This window comes from Balaenoptera ricei, chromosome 2 (genome assembly GCF_028023285.1).
Source record: "Balaenoptera ricei isolate mBalRic1 chromosome 2, mBalRic1.hap2, whole genome shotgun sequence".
NCBI classification, from domain to species: Eukaryota; Metazoa; Chordata; class Mammalia; order Artiodactyla; family Balaenopteridae; genus Balaenoptera; species Balaenoptera ricei.
The window spans coordinates 126,004,955-126,026,750 of NC_082640.1; the positions used below are offsets into that span (position 1 = coordinate 126,004,955).

Sequence of the window (21,796 nt, forward strand, 5' to 3'; positions counted from 1 at the left end):
GAAAACCAAATATGAAAATTAGTATTGTGGTATAGGCCAGGGGCCAGAGAGAAAGGCAGGTCCTAAAGACTTAGGGAGTGGGCCAGAAAAACTTAAAATAACAATAGAAAACAAAACTAGAGGCACAGGGTAAATGATAAGAAAAATGGCATAAAATAGTTAAACAGTAGAATTCTGACCTCCTATAGCTGGGGTGCTTCATACATCACAGGAGGACCACTCAGAGAATCACAGGCCTTTCCTGGTGGGATATGCGCTCCCTCCCTGGGGGTTGCTCCCAACTGGACACTTCTCTCCCTTTCCCCTGCCTCACCACCCCTCCCAAACTAAACACCACCAACAACAAAAAGGTCAGGGCAGGCTGTAAAACCGTTCTTGCTGCTACAGATTCTGTGTTAGCGGAGGGGGAGTTTGTGGAGTGGAAAGCCACAGCACAGAGAAGGGTAATTCTCAGAGTTATAAACAGCTGCAGATGGCACTTTACACACAGTATGCCCTGTATACACACACACACACACACACACACGAATAAATAATAGCATCACATCATAAATTTGAAAAGGACTTTACCAATTGGTTTTCTAACCCAATTACCTAAAATGCACAAATCCTCATCTGAGCTTCCCTGCTAATCCTCTAAGTTTTAGCAGGTCCTTTTAAATTACATTCATTTAAATCTGCCTTTATCTTGAAATCCACTAGTCCTAGCTCTGGTGGTGCTGGTGGATTTCATAGCAAATATTTACTATTTTTGGAAAGATGTCAGTTACATCTTTCCAAAGTTCTGTCTCAATATACATAATAGCAAGGAAGAACCCCACCCCACTCCCACTCTTGGTGACCACACCCTGCCCCATTCCCACCATCTATTCCTAATATATTGTACAGAGCGCATACATACCAGCGTGGTTGCTTTTCTAATGATGGTGTTGATGTTATCAGTGAATTTCACTCTTTTTTCATAACTTCTGAAAATGACTCCTTGAAGTGGAAAAAATCAACGCTGACAAGGCTCTAAACAAAAGAAATCAAACTGTATAGGGTCCTCTTCTTTCACAAAAGGAACTACTACAGAGGGAGGGGAAAAAATCTGTTAATTAATGCTTGAAGTTGCCTTAGAAAGCAGTCTGGCATAACCTTTTCTTTTTTAAAAGGAGCTTCTTTTAAACAAACTAGGTATAAATTGATCTGCTAGTGTGTGTGTGTGTGTGTAGAGAAAGAGAGAGACTCAATTGCTCACTTTCCCTGCTGTCTAACTTAATGCTTCCTGCTACAATTGCAGCCAGCTCCTGTGGTCCAGACCTCAATCAAATGGACCACAGCTACTCAACACCTCCCCACCCCACCCTCCTCCTCATCGCTTTTTCCTTTGTAGGCATTTGAGTAACTTCTTTTTCTATAGAGAGATTTCTTTAGCCTTTGGGGATTTCTTTCTCAAATCTTTCATGAGCTTAATTATCTTTCTCTGGAAAATGTGGCTTAAGTTATAGGTTCAGAAAAACAGAGATGTAATATTCATCACCTCTCTCTAATGCTGAAATTAAAGAGGACTATCACAAAGTTTAACATTTTTATTGTTTCTTAACAATAATGGGTTGCTTATGACTCACCTTCTTCTGTCAAGTATAGTCACCCCTGTCCTCATTTTAAACCAGCTTAAGACCACAGCACTCACTGTTACTGATGGATGGATTAACTTGTTTGGGCAAAAAGAACTAAATGACCCAGAGTGAACTTACTGAGAAGAAATTTCCCAAGAAAATGCTGTACTTCCTCTTCCCTCTTCCCCTGGAGACCAGTTTGGTTCCAATTCAGGGTAAGGAATGAAGGTTTCCGATCTCCCCAACCAGTCATCTCAGCAGAAAAAGTGTTAGAAGCCTGGGGCACTTCTCAAACCAATGTCTCAGCTCAGACCCCTCAACTGAGGAGGAGCTCAATACTTAGAGTTCCTCCTTGCCCCACCCAGGCCTGGTCCTAGAGCGCTGCTGATTCATTCATCCATATACATTTACATGGATTTCCTGAAAGACTATCATGTACCAAGCACCATACTAAGTGCTGGTACTACAGAGGTGAACACAATTTATATGGTCCCCGTCTTCATGCCAAGTGAAGAAGTAAGTAGGCAGTTATAGAAGTGTGGTCAGGGCTGTGATGGGGAAGTAGAGAGTGCCATGTGAAGACGGAGCAGGTCCCTGAAGCTGACCTATATTGGAGGACAGACAGGAAAAACCTCTCTGAGGAGGATATGCTTGAATCAAAGTCGGAAGGGTCCTCTGATGACAGAACAAGAAGGAATAAGTGTGAAGAACAAGAAAGAAGAGCTTGATGTCTTTAAAGAACTGGATGAATTAAGTATAATTGCCTATACTGTGTGTGGGGTGAGGTGAGGTGGGAGGATTTGGTGAGCGAGTATAGGGCATTAGAAGGCGGGAGTGGTTCACAGCAAGAAGTGAGACTTAATAACAGCTTATATCCCATGTTAAGAAGTTCAGGCTTGATTCCACAAGTGGTGCGTAGCCACTGCAGGGTGTTAAGCAGATGAGCAAACATGATCACACATGCAGCACATAAACATCCCTGTGAATACAGTGTGGAGAAAAAAATGTAAAGCAAGATGCAAGGAGGAGACTGCAGGAACTCAGGTGAGAGAAGACGGTGGTCCATACATTGCAATGGCTCTGCTGCCTGGCCCCTGGACCCAGGACTGGATCAGAGTCTCCGTGAATCACTCTATCTCCCCTTTCTCATTCCCTGATGAAGAAAAATCACTGTGAGGCGGGTTGGTTTGTTATTGTTGTGTATTAATAACGTTAATATTAATAACCTTTGTATTTTATGATGCTTTGATATCTTGGGGCCTTGTGGACAGAGGAAGGACAGTCCCTCCCAGGGTTAGTGAATTCCTAGAGATAGCAAGCAACTTGCCTATGAGCATGCCTTCCATATGCAAACTAACCAATCCAGTGCCCATACTCCAAGCCACCTTCCCTATCTGACTTTTACACTCTAGGAGGCAATATTCCTCTGCTCTAATCACCCCACAGCCAGGTACTGGATGACTAGGGACCACCCCTATAGCCCAGAGCCCACTGAAATTATTCAAACTGTGCAGCCCTATGATCAGCTGCCTACCCTGCCTTGCTCATTTCTTCCCACAAAAAAAAAAAGTAAAAAATAAAGGCCTTTTCTCATGCTTTCCCCTCACTCCTTCTGCCTCCTGACTAACCCTGGTGCTTCCCCATGTGGCCCTGTGTGGTGTGGCATGCCCCGCCTCCTTGGAAACAGTAATTAACAAACTATATTTTCAATAGCAATTGTCTCCTGTTCTGTTGTCCTCACCAAACCTGAATAAAAACAAAATCCCAGGTACATTTTAAAACAAGTTGCATTTCACCTAGGTGAGCCCATTGCTAAGAAAGTCTTAAGAATCTATGACTAATTTTCTTTAGACCTAAAGTGCTATACTTAGTTTTACTTAGTGTTCTTACATGTCACCCTACTTATGTCATCTATGGTAGTTTTGTAAGTTCTGGAGGAGAGTTAACAGTCTTTTGTGAATCTTAAATACAAGTAATATTAGATTTAGCAACCTGGAAATCATTGGAGGCCTTAATGCAAAGAGTTTCAGCAGAATGGTGCAGCAAAAGCTTATTAGATTAAGTTTACAGGAGACTGGAGGATTTCTCCTTTGGCCATGAAGAATTAGCGGCAATAGGAATTACCTTTCAACTGTAAACAACTATAAACTTGATAAAATAGATGAAACAATAGTTTTCAGACATTGGACAGTAGGCAGCGTAGGACTGTGTTCACTGAGAGAAGGGAAACAAATGAGATGAGCTTTAGGATTTCCTAGCTCACCGTTTAGAGCCAGTGTCCGGCCACACTGCAGGGGAGGGGAGCCCAAAGAACCTAACACTCCTACTGAGTTGAAGAGAATAAAATCAAAGTTTGAGGATACCAAGATGGCTAGAATTTATAAGGCAAAGTACTGAAAAGAAGAGTGCTTCACAGAGAAAAAGCTCTGAAGATCATTAGAGGAGTCCTCTTGAGTCTTTGGCTGAGTACTGATTTGCACATAAATGAGAGAAAATTCCCCAAGGCTGGGAAGAGTAGCGAGAACAATTCCCAGAGATCACACAATGCTAGAAGGAGTTCTTGTCCTGAACCAAAATGGAGAGATCCCATAACACATTGGTTAGAGTTCTCAGAAGGATCATGCCTTAGTGATGGAACTAAATTAGTCCCCTCCACCAAAAAAAGGCTGTTCTGGACTCAACCTAACAAAGCTTAAAATCAAGCCTCAAAAGGATCAAAACAAGTACCTTAAATGGATGGCAGGAAAAAAATCAATAATCTTTAAATGAATACAACAAAATCCAGTAGCAAATAAAACAAATTCACAATTCTGAATCCAATTAAAAATTACCAGGACTTCAAAGAAGCAAATAAATATGACCCATAAGCAGAATAAAAAGCAATTAATAGAGATGGAACCAAAAATGACAGAGATCATGGAATTCATAAACAAGGATTATAAATCTTACAAATATGCTCAAGGATTTCAAGAGAAATATAAACTTGATGAGGAAAGAAGGAAGATATATATATGTTTTAAAGACCCAAATAAAACTTCTAGAGATTAAAAAATATAATACTAGGAAAGATAAGTGAATTTGAAGACACTGCAAAAGAAACAAACCAACATGAAGCACAGAGAGAAAAAAAAAAGAACATTGGAAAAAAGAGAAACACAATCTTAATGAGCTGTGGGACTAATCAAAGGATCTAATATATCTGTAACTGAAGTCCCAGGAGAGGAGACTTAGGGAAGAGAAGGGGACATAAAATATAATTGAAGAAATAAGAACCAAAAAAATCCAAATTTGTTGAAAATTATAAACCCATATAACCAAAAAAGATCAAGAAACCCCAAAAGAATAAACATATTTAAACCACTGTAGGCACATCATAATCAAATTGTTGAAATCCAGTGATAAGGAGAAAAATCTTTAAAGCAGCCAAGGGAAAGAGACATTACATAAAGAGGAATAAAGATAAAGAATGACAGCAGACTTAATATCAGAAACCACACAGGCCAGAAGACAACATAACAACATCTTTAAAGTGCTGAAAGAAAAAAACCTTGAACCCAGAACCCTAGATCCAGTGAAAATATCTTCCAAACAAAAAGGTGATCTATAAGTTCAAAGTAATCCCAAACAAAATCCTAGCAGGCTTTTGAAAAAAAAATACAAGTTGATAAGCTGATTCTAAAATGTACTTGAAAATGCAAATTACCTAGAATAGCCAAAACAATTTTAAGCAAACAAAAACAAAAGCAAAGTTTTAGGATTCACACTACCAGACTTCATGACTTACTATAAAACTACAGTAATCAAAAGAGTGTGGTATTGATCTAAGTATAGATATAAATCAATTGATGTTTAACAAAGGTATCAAAGTAATTCAAAAGGAAAGGATAGTCTTTAACAATGGTGCTGGGACCATTCATCTATGGTAACAGTTGGGAATACAGAGTATAAGGAAACATACTGATAAAGCAACTAAACATCTAGATGGAAAAAAATGAACCTTGACGCTTACCTGTCAACAAAAACTAACTTTAAATGAATCACAGACTTAAACTTAAGGCTAAAAGTATGAAGCTTCTAGAAGAAAAGCTTCTAGAAAAAAAATCTTCATGACCTTGGGTTAATAAAGATTTCTTAGAGCAAATAAGCTTGAATCAAAAAAAAGAATCAATAGATTGGACTTCATCAAGTCTAAACTTTCATTCTTCAAAAAATATCATTAAAAAATAAAAGTGCAAGTCACTGACCGAAAGAAAACATTTGCAAAACCCACATCTGATAGAATAGAGACTTCTGTCCAGAATACATAAAGAACTCTTATAACACAACAAAAAGACAAACAACCTGGTTTATTTTTTTAAGTGGGCAAAGAATTTGAAGAGGCACTTCACCAAAGAAGATATTTATGATGGCAAATAAGCACATGAAAAGATGTTCAACACCACGAGTCCTTAAGTGAATGCAAATAAAAGCATCATGAGATACCTCCACAACTCACTAGAATGACTAAAATGTAAAAAGACTGACAAACCTGGTGCTGTTGAACATGTGGAGCAATTAGAACCCTCATTCTAGTTGTTATTGAGAATGAAAAGTGCTACAGCCCATTTGGAAAATAGTTTGGCAGTTTCTTTTACGGTTCAATATATACTTTTATATGACTCAACAATTGAATTTGTAAGTATTTTCCCAAGGGAAATGAAGACTTGTAAATGTAAAATCAAAGACTTGTTCCTGAACTACAAGGTCCTACTGTGTAGCACAGGGAACTATAGTCAATATCCTGTGATAAACCATAATGGAAAAGAATATGAAAGAGAATACATACATGTATAACTGAATCACTTCGCTGTACAGCAGAAATTAACATAACATTGTAAATCAACTATACTTCAATAAAATATATTAAAAAAGAAGCCATTTTTAAAATGAATAGAGCCTTAAAAGGACTTGTTCATGAATGGTCATAACAGTTTTATTCATAATAGTAAAAACTTGGTAGCAAATCATATGCCCATCAACTGATAAATTGGTAAACAAATAGTGTGATATATCAATACAGTGGAATAATACTAAGCAATTGAAAGAAAAAAAATACATAGATCAATCACAAAGTATTATGCTAATTGAATGAAGTCTTACAAAAAGGCTGCATACGTTAGGATTACATTTATATAAAATTATAGAAAAGCAAAATAATCATTACAGAAAGCTGATCCGTGGTTCCCAGAGGTTGGAGGTGAGGGTGGGGAACTGACTACAGAGAGGCAGGGAGAACACTTTTGGAGTGATGGAAATGTTCTCTGTCTTAATTGTGGTGGTTGTTACATGACTGTTTACATTTGTCAAAACTTGATGTCAAATAGATAAATGTTATTGTATGCAAATTCTATCTCAATGATGATTATAACAAGAGAGAATGGAAGGAGAGAAACTGAAGATTGTGAGTCTAGGCAAGTATCCTAAGAGTTTTGCTAAAACGGATAATAGTTGGCAAGGGAAGGAGGGTCAAGAGAAAATACTTTCATTGTTAACATGGGGGAGATAGCAGTATGTTTGTATGCTGATGGGAATGATGCAGGAGAGAGAAAAAAATTGATAATGTAGAAGCAAGAGAGCAAAATCACTGGCGTGATATTCTTGAGAAGATCAAAGCAGGGGCCGCTCATCTATGGTAACAGTAGGGAAGACAAAGCATAAGAGAGCACTTGCTTTCAAGGCAATGATGTCGTGGCAGACATCTATGGATGATCTCTCTTCTGGATACTTCAATTTTCACAGTGAAGCAGGAACCTGAGCGTAAGGACGAGGGAGGAGGTGGGAAGTTGAAGAGAAACAAAATGATATGAAACAGTCAAGGAGGATAATGGGAGGATGAATGGTCTAGAGACATCTAGCATGATGGCCTGGCAACATTAAGGGCTCATTTGAGGTTAATGGTCATAAATTTAAAGTCAGACCAGTCAATGTGGTTGTGTGTTTTCCTACAGCCATACTGTGCTGCCTGGGTACAGGTGCAGACTAGAAGGAGAGTTAGATTTAACAAGAGTTATAGTTTTGCCTCGTGTACAATGAAATGAGAGAAGGTCAAGGGGTTGAGGGTATGTTCAAAGGAATGATTATAATGATTGTTCATGGTAGGGTAAGGAGGGAAGTGAGGGCATCAAGGAACTGGGCGATAGTGAAGGGTGGTAGGACCAATGGCTTGGAATAAAAAGCCTTAAAGATGTGCATACCACTTCGGTAAATGATCCATATTAGGAATTTACCCTTGAGAAATACTGAGGTAGATGCACAATGCCTGAAAGAATGTTCATTTCAGTATTTTACATAACAGTAAAAATTATACTATGTGTAATACAATTATATAAATATTGAGAATTGGTTAAATAAATTATGGTCCTAAGTTAAAAACAGGTTTTGTGTGATTGTGTGTTTACCTGTCAGGTAATATGTGAGGCTATGCTGTGGATTTATCTGGAAGTTGGACTGAGAAACTTATAATCTGACACTTCAAATAACTGTTGTTTGTCCTTCCATTATTCTGATATCCACATAAGTGGACTTCCTGGAATAATCAGTAATAAAGTAAATGAGAATGCAATTGGTCCTTGCAGAGGTTTTTTATCACCTACAGATGAGTCATGGCAGAAGAGTCTCCATAGGAATAACCTCACACTAAGCGGTTAAACACTGTGGCCTGATGATCGTTGCTCATGGTGTCTTCAGATGCCCTCCTACCTGCCTGTAAATTTGGAAGTTGACCATTCTCCCAAATGTCACCAAGAGCATGTGGCACAGGTACTGTTCAAAGTAATGGGAACAGGCATAGTTCCTACTCTTCTGAAGACTATGGTATAAAGTATACTTTATGGTATCAAATATCACATTGTGATATTTCTTCGGAAAGTTTAAAGGAATAATCAACATTGTAAGCATGTATAATATGTGGTCATAAATTAAACATTTAAGAAGAACACAAACGTAGTAGATTGTATTATTATTCAAAATATCCACCTTCCCTCCTGCCCAGTTGGTATTAAGCTTGATCATGTGACTTTGCTTTAGCCAATTAAATGCAAGAAGTGATATAGATCCTTTTCAATCAGAAGCTTTAACAGCCATGGTATGTTCTCTTTCTCCTCTGAAATGTCCTATATAGGGGATTGTTCCTTCTGCCTAGGTCTCAGGATGAAAATGAAATAGTGCAGGCTGCAGGGATATGGCACATCAATAAGAAACAAACCTTTGTAGCTTAGACACTGAGATGTTGGGCTTGTGTGTTTTGTAAACAAAACTTAGTCCTAGCTGACTGCTACGATAAACTAAAACAAATTGAACATAACATTGGATGTATGTCTGTAGAATGGAGTAGGGACTACGTTTATGCACTGCCAACTAGCAGATGTTATTCATGCATTTAACACTCACATTAATCAAGTGTGGTAGGCGGTATTAGCTCTAGATGATGGTCTAAGGGACTGAGGTGAAAAATAATTTTACACAATTAATGTGACAACCAACATTCAGTTCTCTCTTTCCACATCAAGGATTGCTCAATTCTCAAGTCCATGTTCTTTCCACTCTATCCTACTGCACTCAGAATGAAGGAGTCCTGAGTTTGTTGCAGCTGTACATGGGATGGACCCAGGTGACTTATATTCCAATCAGTTAGGGAAAGCTTTACAGACAAGGAAGGAGTTCTGCAACTGTAACCATGTGCAGAAAGAAAAAGAGGTAGTGACTTGTAGACTAGGGCATTTCTGAGCAAAACATGAGTCTAAAACAAGTTCTAAGGCAGGAGGACGACGGCCGGATGATGCAGCACAGCGGACTTCCCTGAGACAATAAGAGGGCTCAAAGCCTTACTGTGCAAAGAGACGTGGGAAGCGAGGAGGTCTTGGTGAAGACCTCCTAGAAAGAGGATGAAGGGAAGTCTTCAATAAGTCATGAGGTTATGGGAAGGAAGAGCCCTGTTAAACCAGCCATAGATAGCTATGTTCATAGGGGTAAGGGTCAATTTAAAGAGAATTAATTTGGATTTTTGGTAGATATTTTGGCTTTTGTCTTCTTTATATGCAATGATGTGCTGTTACCACATCTGTGCAGAATTGGGCCCCAGAGTCCCCATGGATTCCTTAGTTGGTAAGAAGTTAGAGTTCTCACCATCCTGGGAATCCCCACCCCTAGATGCCTAAGATTAGACAAGTTTCGCAGCCTCCCTCTGTTGTCTGAAAATTAGCTGGCTGAGGCATCATATAGTGGCAATGAAGGAAGAAAGGTAATGTTAAACTGCAAAAGTGCCTTTTCAGAGGGATTGGAGGCAACTAAAAATTCTAAAATCAATTGATAATTCCTCTACCTTCTAAGGCTTCACAGACATGGGTTTTGGGTAGTGGAGTTTTCAGAAGTCCATGATTTACCAGAAGCTGGTGAATTACATCTCCCCTGGAAACCGTATTGCCCTGTTTGAACTCATATCAAGTAAGAAACTAACAGCCAGCTCCTCCTGTCTATGTCCTTTTGAACCACTTCACAGTCTGGTTTTTCCCTTGTTAAAGGCAGAAATGGTATGATTCCCAGTGCATGACTCTTGGTACAGGAAACAATCTGAGGCTGCAAAGAAGAGGAAACTAAAGGATAGAGGACAATTGTTCTTTCCAAGCCAGTATGATCCGGGTTCTCTTTGTGGTTGTAATTTACAGTGATACAAATGAGATGTATCCCTGCACTTTCAATAGCTCACCTCAATCTCCTATTCATCATATCCGTATTATAATCATGAGAGACCAAATGTCATATGAAAATAAGTATCCTTAAGACCATAGCTTATTTATATATTCCTGTATTTTCCATATTATTTTACAAAGAAAATATTTTTAGATTGAGAATAACGAACTATCCATCCTACCTGGGTCTGACAAGTGAGACTATAAATTAGAGGTTTTCTTTCTCATTAAAAGAACTGAACATTTCCAAACTCTGCTTCTATCCCATTTATATGTGTATTATATGCATGTATAGAATATTTACATATTTAAAGTTAAAGGGACTGTTGTGGAATCAGGTTGCTCAACTGTTAGGCATACCTGAAGAAATCTGAGCACATGTTCACTTTCCTCTCAATCAGTGACAAGTTAGGTGAAGAAGATTCTTGTAATGTTGTCTGGAAAACAAAATTCTGGGAGCTCCATTACATTCTGTTGGTTGCCTCTGCTCCCACACACCCCCAAACTGATAAAATGATTAACCTTATCTAAGATAATATTTCATCCCCAAATATGGAAAATAAGAAAATCCTACTCTATCTCTACATTTTTGACTTGAGTTAAATACAAAACGTTCCCTACAGTGAATTAGGAGCACCGTTGAACACGTGGCCAGATAAATGACTGAATCAGTCAGTGTGATTAGGCAGGAAAAACAGTTTCTCAGAAAAGCAGTCACTTTCTCAGAAAAGCAGAAACTAAACCAGGTTTCTTTAGTCTTTTCCTGGTGTTTTGTGTCTCTTGCTCTGAATTTCAATTTTGTTGTTAAAAAAAACAATGTTTCCTGTCATTTCACTGATACTTGTTTGACTGTCAGACCCTGATATGTTACAATGACTCAGGGTTTCCTCTGGTTGAGAATTTACCTCCCAAGAGGTAATTTAAACCTAAACAGATAACTTCTTTAGGAGGAAGCACTGCTTAAAACACTAGCCTTGAGCAAAGCTGGAGAAGTAGGGTATAACAGACATCTCAGGTGAGAGATTCAAGGGCCCTTTTAATGGATTGTTGGGCACTTTAGTCTCTGGTTTAATTTGCAAGCAGCCTCCACTCCTCTTCCTAGTGAATTCTGCCAAGTGTGCTGTCCAGCCCCTAGGAAAGGAGAAGGAGGGGGTAGATGGTACTGCAAGAAGAGAAAAGGGACAGTCCAAATCAGAGCTTGTAGCTGGGGAAATGCATTTGAAAACCTGCTGACTCATAAAGGACCACCCAGTCAGAATGCAAGGGGAAATTAAGCATGACCAAGGTCCCCTTACATGTTCTTTCCATAACACCCTACTCACAGAAACTATACTGAAACTATGGCAGCTTTTGAAATTACATGACCTAAATAAAGACCTAGGGATTTTTATTGGTCCATAGGTCAGAGTATTGAAGAGAATGTGATCTTCTGCCTCTAAAATCTGATGTTACTTTTCTGGATAAACAACAGGAACTCTCTGCTGGACATACTTGGGAAAAATGAGAACCCCTATGCTTAAAATTGGGGGGAGGATGTGTGACTGTTTAATAGCCTAACTGATTCTTCCTGGTTAAAACACCACTCTATAGATCAGCATTGAAGGGAATACTGTTTACATCTTCAGTGAGCTTATAGACTGAGTAACACGAATGGTGGGAATACAGGAGAAAGGGGAATGTCACATACCTTTGGTTATTAGTCTGGGCAGGGGCATTGGAGGGGAGTTAGGTGCAGAATTGGACTTCTGAAAATAAATCCACTCCCACATGATGGCCTGGAGAAATGATGATGAGTGACCTGGAGGGATACAATTTCTCATGCAAATTTTGAATACTAAGTGATAGAATCATATCCATAGAAATGAGCATGCCCTGTGGTAGGGACAGTACTTCCTTAGCCTTCCAAAAGCTCTTTTGACTGTCTGTTATTCATTGTACAGATAACCTGCCTAGACTGGTTAACTGAAACACCCAGAACAGGTAAACATGGTTAACAAACAATTTAACCATGCCGAGTCCATAGTTATCCTGCCTGGGCATTCTATTCCTAAGTCCAAAACGTTTTAAAGGTAGTGAAGTGCGTGTGGGTTGAAGAGGCAACAGTTAATTGTGTTAATGCAAGAGAATAATAAACAACTAAACACCATTGTTAGAAGGGAAGGTATAGGTTAAGCTGAGCTCAAATAACTTCCTTCTAACCCATCAGTAGCACATTATCTAAGATTCTAAAGTGCTAAATTGGTCAGACAAGAGATGTGCTAAGATGTAAGGTCCTCTGAACAATGAGGAAAGAAAATTGAAGTGAAGATTGCTATCTCCACCCACAAGAGACTTATGTGAGATGAAGTAAAAATGTTTACAATAGAAGAAAAGAGAGAAAATATGAAGAGGATGATATTTAATAATAAAGATAACACTAGAGACATAGGAAGGAAAAAGATGACTGGGGAAAGGGCTAGGGAAACCAAAGTCATAACGTTCCCCAGGGATCTGGGCCTGGGGGTTGGGAAAGCTTAGAGGAGCTTATCAGAGTCAGCAGCAACCAAACGCTGAGTGGACAATTGGTGTCAACGAAGCGGCAGCAGATGTTTTTCTGGAAGAAGAATGGTGGAATGATAGTCACAGGAAAATATTGTGACCTGCAGACAAGAGCTGTGTTTCACTGAGAGCTGAACAAGAATGCAAACAAACAGACATAGGGGAAACACAGAGGCTGTGTCCAAAAGCTGGAGGTTTGGTAGATGGAGAGGGAGGGAGGGAGGAGAGAAGGGCAGAGAGAGACCAAGAGACACAAAGATGCTAAAAACATGTCTCTTTGCCAACAAACACATGAAAAGATGCTCAACATCACTAATCATTAGAGAAATGCAAATCAAAACTACAATGAGGTATCACCTCACACTGGTCAGAATGGCCATCATCAAAAAATCTAGAAACAATAAATGCTGGAGAGGGTGTGGAGAAAAGGGAACCCTCCTGCACTGTTGGTGGGAATGTAAATTGATACAGCCACTATGGAGAACAGTATGGAGGTTCCTTAAAAAACTAAAAATAGAACTACCGTATGACCCAGCAATCCCACTACTGGGCATATACCCTGAGAAAACCATAATTCAAAAAGAGTCATGTACCACAATGTTCATCGCAGCTCTATTTACAGTCTCCAGTCATGCACCACAATGCTCATTGCAGCACTATTTACAGTAGCCAGGACATGGAAGCAACCTAAATGTCCATCGACAGGTGAATGGATAAAGATGTGGCACATATATACAATGGAATATTAGCCATAAAAAGGAACGAAATTGAGTTATTTGTAATGAGGTGGATGGACCTAGACTCTGCCATACAGAGTGAAGTAAGTCAGAGAAAGAAAAACAAATACCATATGCTAACACACATATATGGAATCTAAAAAAACAATACTGATGAACCTAGTGGCAGGACAGGAATAAAGACACATGTAGACAACGGACTTGAGGACACAGCGGGGGAAGGGGAAGCTGGGACAAAGTGAGAGAGTAGCATTGACATACATACACTACCAAATGTAAAATGGATGGCTAGTGGAAAGCTGTTGCATAGCACAGGGAGACCAGCTCGATGCTTTGTGAAGACCTAGAGGGGTGGGATAGGGAGGGTGGCTCAAGAGGGAGGAGATATGGGGATATATGTATACATATAGCTGATTCACTTTGCTTGTTGTACAGCAGAAACTAACACAACATTGTAAAGCAATTCTACTCCAATAAAGATATATAAAAAAAAGAAAGCTGGAGTATCTATCTATAACACTACGAACATAAAGTTAGGAAGGATTCCTAGAAATAAAGGAAAATATTTCATAAGAATAAAGGGTCAATTTATCCAGAAGATATTTTTTTAAGATTTTTTTTTGATGTGGACCATTTTTAAAGTTTTTATTGAATTTGTTACAATATTGCTTCTGTTTTATGTTTTGGTTTTTTGGCCCCGAGGCATGTGGGATCTTAGCTCCCCAACCAGGGATTGAACCTGCACCCCCTGCATTGGAAGGTGAAGTCTTAACCACTGGACCGCCAGGGACGTCCCCAAAAGATATTTTTAAAAAACTAATTTATATAATCCTTTAATAACATTGCTCAAAAAAAAAAAAAAACATGTCTCTTACAGAAGTGTCTATAAGGTAACCAAGACTGTCAACTGGGAGAAATAAAACAAAGAATGGGAAATAATTCCCACCATGTGGTTAAAGGCATGAGATCTAGAGCTAGACTGCTTGGGTTCAGATCTTCTCTGTCACTTACTAGCTGTGTGATCCTGGACAAGTTACTTATAACCTCTCTGGCCTTCAGTTTCCTCATCTGTAAAGTGGTAACAGTAGTACCATCTTATGGGGTTGTTGTGAAGATCGAATGAGTTAATATAATTTAAAAAATTAGAATATTGCCTCATACACAGGAACATCAATAATGTTAGCAACTACTGTGATATCCCGTTATCAGTTTCTGTGAGTGGCCTTAAGCCACGTACGGTACTTTTAGCATGCTTTCCCATCCTTCCAGACCATCCATAAGACAAGTTTATGATGGCTGGGTAGTATACGTGCTGTCGCCACATCAAGATTCCAATTGTCCACTTTAATGGCAGTTACAGGGTGGCTTAAATGTGGGCAGCCGAGGACAATGATAACATTCTGTGAGGTTTACAACTGCTTTGCACAAGTCACTCCTACACATTGAGCCTCAGTTTCTTATCTGCAAAATGGGTGCATTATATATGCCATGCATAAGGTTTCTGCGAGATCAGCTGTGAAAGTGCCTAGGACAATGCCTGGAACACAGTAAGTTTCAATAAAAGTTTGCTGAGTGTGAATCTGCCTTGTGATATTGGTGATGGGTGACAGGTATGAAATACTCTTATCTGGGGAGGGAGATTCTAACAGTTCTCACAGCTGCTGGGAGAGGCCTTGGGTTTAGCTTCCCTCAGCAGAGCCCTGGAGGAATTGATCTTTTAGATCAGAAAGGAAATTGACATTTATTATTTCCAGCTTATCACAGGTGTGAACAGAAGATAAGTGACAGCCTGATTCTCTAAAATGGATGGGTGGTGATGGCAGTACATTAATAACTCTCCCCTATGGCTTCTCCTCTCTAAAGGAAGGGGCCTAAAGGAAAAGGAGCAAAAGGAGGTGGGTAACAGTGTAGACATGAGGGATCCTGATGCTAATGCCATAAGAAATGTCTGCCCTTCTCCTGCCCAGGACACAGGCTGGATTGCTATGGCTGTGACCACCTCTCTGGGAAGCAAATAAATGGTCTTTCATATTGGTTAGACCTCTGGGTGAATCTGGTTGAGGACATGCTCTCCCAAAGAGCCTCCAGGGAAGAGTCTCTCCATAGTCCAGATCCCTTAGTCCCATGGGCCTCATATTTAATAGACTCTCCCTGCTTTGCATACCCCAAGTCCTACTTTCTCTGGAGCTCCAGGAAAGAAAAGACCAGAAACTGAACAGGTGGTGATTTTGCACTTTCTCTCCAATAATATTCAGGTCTTTGTCACCACCAAGAGCAGAGAATGAGAGCTACAAATCTTTACCTTCATTCTTGGAGAAACACCCCTTCAGGAGGAAAAGAGCCAAGCACCCAGCCAGCTGACAGCAGGGACACATTCTGAGCCCGGCCTTCTTCAGAAATCTTTCCCTCCTTTTCTTTCCCATCTGCTCTGCCAGGGCTAACTGGGAAGTCCCCAGGGCAGTTTCCAATATATGTCTTACAACATCCAGGCTCCCACACCAGCAATCATTTATTAGAAAGAGGTTTTATGATACAAATTTGATAATCTCCCAGGCACACTGGCACTGTTCTAATTGAAGTTGTAAGCCCATGAAATTCAAGCCCTTTGTCTTCCTGAAGGCCACAAGGTTTAAAAAGATACTATTGTCCACCCTAACACCCACTACATTGTCACCAGGGACTGATTAAACAGAGTCCTGAATCGGAACAGTGCGGATTTTGTCTAGGTCCTTTTCAGGCCTGACAATGCCCTTTTCAGTTCCCAAGACAAAAGGAGGTTTAAGGATCGAGATTCTTCTAAGATAACCGCATCCATATGGAAGGCAAGGTGGCCAGCAGCTGAGACCCAAACGCCCCTCTCCCTTCCCCCTCTGCCCTCCTTTCTCTCTCCACCCCCCAAAATCCCAGGTGATAACACTGCCTCAGCTACCCACCCCCTACCTCCTCCTTCATTTCCTCCTGGGACCAGAAAGCTAAAGCCCAAAAAAAGACCCAATGCCTACTCCTCATAGACCTCATCGAGCCCTTACTCCCTCCCCTGGATCTGATACCCAAGACTGATCTTTTCACTCGAATCTCCCTTCAGTGGCTGGCAGAGAGGAAGGTCCTCACTCCTCTGAGAGAGTGACCACTGCATGGGAGGCCCTGCGGCTACTGATACCGAGGGGATACCCAAGCGAAGAGCAGTTACAAACCCGAAGAGTAGAACACTAGGTCCCCCACCCGGGTGTACACTGGGACCCTGGGTGAAATGAGACCGACCAGCGGATCCCACACCTATGTCAGGCCCCCAGGGCTTTCCTCCCTCCGCTGGCAGCCCTGAACTGGGTCATTCCCCGCCACCTTTTAATTTCTTCACCACGTCATCCACTCCCCATCCCCACCCTGGCCGGGTGTTACACCAAGAAGAGGCAGAAAATCACAGCTGCCAAGTGAGGCACTCGCAGGCTCAGCTGGGGGTTACAAGATCCCCGCATACTCCTCGGGTCCCTGGGACCTCGCTGCCGCACTCCGGAAACGAGTGGCCAGCAGTCAGGCCTGGGCTGCTCCCCGGCGCAGCACGCTCAGCCCGGGCCCCGCTGGCGCTTCTCCGGAGAATCCTAAGGGAGAAGCTCATCACGCCCTCTCGTTATGCCCTGTCGTGGCCGACTCGGTTGACCTTTGGTGTTAGAAGCTCCAGCAGCTCCGGGAGCCCAGAGGGGGGCTCCGTCTCGCTTCGGCGGCAGAGCCACCTCCCGCTAATAGATACCCCAGAGGTGCCTCTGCTTTCCCTTCCCCCCTTTCCCCAGTATCTTCCTAAAGCCGTGTGGGGACTGCGATCTGCCCTTCGGCCCAGCTCGGGGTGGGCCTTAACTTGGCCGGTCAAGGAGTGGGCCGGCGCCCCGAACTCCGGTCGGGAAAGCACAGCTCCCACCTACGTTCCCGGCAGGCACGCAGGGGGACCCAACCCTACACATTTTATTCTCGCACCGCAAAGAGGAAAAATACTCTATTTCTTTTAAAATACGTCGCTCCCCATACAAATCGCTATTTTAAAATGTACAAATAAGGTTCAAGCAATAAAATCTAGCTCTGGGGCTGGCGATCGAGGGAAGAGGAGAGGGGATATCTTGGCGAGAGTTCCGGGTGCGCTGGCTGACGAGGGCGGGGCAGGGGACCCCCGCGTCGAAGGAGGAGGGGCCCGGGACGCGCTCCAGGTCTCCGGCTGTAGCCCTGCTCCGGCCGCAGAGCGCACCCCAAGTCCGGCGTAGCCCCAGGTGCCCGCGCCCCGCGGCTGCCTCACCAGTTCCAGGAGACCAGGGCCGGGGGCGCTAAGTGCTGGTAGGCGGGGAAGAGGCCGAACGCCGAGCCGGGACCGAAGGCGGTATAGCCTGGCAGAGGGCAGGCGGCTGCCGGGGGCGCGCCGCTCTTGTCCCGGGCAGCGGCCGTGCCCACCTCGCCGCTGCTGCCGCACGGTTGCCCGTCGCGCACCAGCACGGGCACCACCACACGGCGCAGCAAGCCGGGCGCGGCGCGCACCTCGCCCGCCGCTGCCAAGTCGGGCGCCTCCGCGGCTCCCGGCGCGCGCGCGCGCTTCAGCTTGTAGCGATGGTTCTGGAACCAGATTTTGACCTGCGTGGGCGTGAGGCGCAGCAGGCGCGCCAGCTGCTCGCGCTCTGGCGCTGACAGGTAGCGCTGCTGCCGGAAGCGCCGCTCCAACTCCAGCGTCTGCGCCTTGGAGAACAGCACCCGCCGCTTCTTTCTCTTCTCGGCGTCCGAGCCCGGAGACGCAGGCCGAGCGGACGGCCGCTGCGACGAGTCCCGCGGGCTGGCCTCTGGGCTGCTCTCGTCCGAGGCTAGGGACGCAAAGAAGACACGGCCTGGTGAGACGCCGGCCCCTCCGCGGGCCGGTCGCCTCTCGCGTGTGGGCGCCGACCCACTCGCCCGCGGCTTTTGGGATGAGGTCATTTCCTTCCCTGGGCCCATATCTGAACACCCAACTCTCCGAATTCGATAACCTTTTACACCACAACCTGGGACCGCGCCCCCAAAGAAACCCGCCCCGGGTTAAAACAAGTCGGCCCTGGTCGCTGCGCTGGCAGACGAATTCACTGCAAGCTGCCTCACCAAAACGGGCCACTTCCAGGTCGACTGCACTGCGGTTTGCCGAGGGTTGCAAAGCCCTGAACCCAGGCTCGCCAGTGCTGCCCATCCCAAACCGAGGCCGGGAGAACGTGGCCACTGTTTCAGGCACTTAAGGGCGGTGTCTTAAATATTTAAATATTCTGACCCCTAGAAACAGAATCTCAAATCCCGGGCGTTAGTGCCGGGCGCAGGGATCTGATCTCAAGATGTGCCAACTGGCATAGGGGTTTGAGGAGGACAGAGCCTCTGGGACAGACCGACACTGAGGAAACCCAGACCCTGGGCTGGGGTTTCCGCTTCCCAGCCCCGCGAGGGCCGGAGGCTTGGCTCTGTGCTCCCCACTTCCCTCGCCTCCACCCCTGCCGCCGTCCACCGCTCACTCACAGGGGTAGTGGCCGCGCTCCGATTCCAGCCAGGTGGCGTAGGGGCCGGGGCCGGGGGCGCGTAGCTCGGGCTCCCGCCTCCGCAGGTGCTGCGCGTCCTGCTCCGGTAAGTCCAGGAGCCTGCGCACGGTGAAGCCGAGGCGTCCAGAGGTAGCCATGGCCGAGGAGGGGAAGGAGGCGGGGGCAGGGCAGGCTGGGAACCGAGGGGCGGCCGGGGACGCCGCTCCTATGGGTGGGCGTGAGAGGCGCACGCCATGCACTGGCTGCCGAGATATTAGGGCATCTACCGTGGAATCCCTGTTTATATAAACAGCTCTTCCCACCCGGGCGAGGGCCGGGACTCCCGAGTGTCAAGTACCTGAATGCGTGCGGGACCAAAGCCCCGGCGAGCCCGGAAGGTGCCACCTCCGCCCCCCGCCCCGCCCCGTCCCCCGCCCCTCGGGCGCCCCGTTACCTCCCAGAGGCGGCAGGAAGCAGCCCTTCGCATTAGCGATTCTGTCTGATTAGCCCAAAGTGGGGACAGATAATGGGGATTGTTGCCAAAGAATAACATCTTGGGTGGCGAGCGGTGGCCACCGACCGCCGGTCCCAGCTTCCTCCTCCTCCAGGGCTGACATCGGGCCTGGCCCCGCGGGAGCGCTGGGAAGGGTGGGGGCGGCATGGGTGGGTTTATGAGCACCCAGGAATTTATTCCCTGTTTGCTTTATTCCTCGAGCTTGTTTGCTGGAGTGTTCGTTTCCCGCAATTATCCGTAAAGTGATTTACAAGACGGCGTTAAACTCTGGCGGGCTCTCTTTTTCTTTTTGGTTGGGCCCCTCTGAGGATTCAGAGGCGAGAAGTTTCAGGCGGGCACAGAGGAGTGGCTTCGCCCCGCCGGCGTCTGTGCCGAGGGTTTTGAAGGCCGCTAGGAACCTCCCATACCCCAAACGTCTCCCACAACTTCAGGGGTGCTGGGGAAGGGCTGGCAGCATCCGGGGGGCCCCAGCTCGGCGCCGGTTGCTCCGGACCAGCAAAATGGAGGCGGAATTAGGCCAGACTGTTCTCCCAAGTGCTAGCCTCGTTTTCCTCCTCCCGCCAGGTGGCTGGCCTTTGCGGGGCCAGGCCCCCATCTAGGCCCCGTGGGCGGCGGCGTTTCCAAGGGCGGCCTGCGAGGGAGTTGCTGCCTCCTTGGCGTCGCCAGGTCCCCTGGCGCCACTTGTGCGCCTGGGTTCCGTAGCCTCAGCGTTAGGCTGGGGGCTGGACATGCAGGCCTCGGGTGACTTGGGCTCTCCGCTCCGCCAAAGCTGCCCGGCCTGGTCTGGTAAGGGACCGATTGCGGGAATTAGGACTGCGCCCGCCGGGCAGAAAAGACGGCCTGCCCGGGGTTTCCCGACATCTTCTAGTTCCCCACCCGAAGAAACGATCCGGGTAGAAGGTGCCAGGAGCCGGTCAGGGCATGGAGACGTTTTGTTGGCCCGTGGCTTCGTGGTGGCCACGCCTCAGACTAGGGCTGAGAGAGCGCGCTTCCAGCGGCCTCTCCTCCTGCCGCCAGTGGTTCGGGTAGTAGGTTGTTGGATTTCGGTGAGGGCCGCGGCACTTGGGTGGCCGCCCCTGAAATCCTGGCTCCACCTGAGCTGAACCCGGACCTGCCTCCCGTGCAGTTGCTGCTGCCCCGCCCGGCCCGGCGCACCCTCCCCAGCAGCCTCCCTGTCAAGCGTGCCCGAGGCGCCCGGGGCTGTGCTGCGCGCTGGGTGGTCGGGCGGAGGCAACCCCGATACAGGCCAACTGCTAGGCCGCGGACAAAGGGGAAATGGAGCTCGACGTCCCGGAGCTGTTGGAAGCATTTGTTCCAGTCAAGATTTTGCATTTGTTCAGTGCGAAATAATGCGTGATTGACGCCTGCTCACAATGCGCTTTAGCGCTCCGGAATAAATCGGAGCTTGTCCTGTGTTGTCATGGTTTTCAATGGGGTTCAATGGGATTGGGAGCACGATCGACTCTGCTGGCCGTCTCTCCGCGGTCTCGGGAATAGATTTATTAGTTATGTCTTTTTAAAGAAGATTAAATTGAAATGACTTGGTTGTCCTCTCTGAGATGGGGCGGAGGAGGAAGCAGGGGGTAGATGGGGGACGGCAGAAGCCAGAAACCCGATGCCCACAGTGCCCAGCACCCAAGCTCCAGCGTCCTAGAGGTTGGGCAGGTCACAGACCGGCGCAGGGCCTCGTGGACTTCTCTCTGGATGGTGCCCGATGCCTGGCAACCTCTGCCAGCCCGTCTCCTGAGAGAGGTGGAAGGAAGGCACCGACAGAGACTGTCCTAGGCAAGTATTAGGACAGACTCCCAGATTCGAGTCTGAACTTCGAGGCTGTCTCAGGTTAGAAGGAGCTCTGGCCTGGGAGTCACTTGGCATCCCCGCTCGGTCCCTAACTAGCTCTAATCACCTCATCACTCTGAGGCTCTTTTTTTCATCTGAAACAGAAGAGAATACATTTACTAACTTCTAAGGACCCTACCAATTTTATGATTACATCTCTCTGGAATTTTTCTAAAACCATCTTCATTGTATTAACTAGCAGAGTTTGGTCTCCCTCTTCCCTCCCCTTCTAGACCTCTCATCCCCAGGACTCTGGCTCCACACTCTCCAGAATGTTCTAGAAGAGGATGTGACTGACATCTTTTGAGTTTCCGAAGGACCCTCCACAAGAGTG

At 45.1% G+C, this 21,796-nt stretch overlaps 1 protein-coding gene across 1 annotated transcript; it reads right to left on the reverse strand.

The window, feature by feature from the left end:
• Nucleotides 1-17,880: 17,880 nt before the first annotated feature.
• On the reverse strand, nt 17,881-19,267 carry NKX2-8 (NK2 homeobox 8). The gene is made up of 2 exons (XM_059915672.1): nt 19,111-19,267; nt 17,881-18,437 (listed from the first exon to the last, which is right to left on the reverse strand). The coding sequence occupies exons 1-2, from the start codon at nt 19,265-19,267 to the stop codon at nt 17,881-17,883; spliced, it is 714 nt and encodes a 237-aa protein (XP_059771655.1).
• Between the last annotated feature and the right edge of the window lie 2,529 nt (nt 19,268-21,796).

What these genes read in the sequence shown, in the direction of transcription:
- NKX2-8 (XM_059915672.1), bottom strand. Translation starts at nt 19,267, where the DNA reads ATGGCTACCTCTGGACGCCTCGGCTTCACCGTGCGCAGGCTCCTGGAC. An exon ending in GGAGCGCGGCCACTACCCCT is followed by an intron (nt 18,438 to 19,110) that starts GTGAGTGAGCGG and finishes TTGCGTCCCTAG; the next exon opens with CCTCGGACGAGAGCAGCCCA.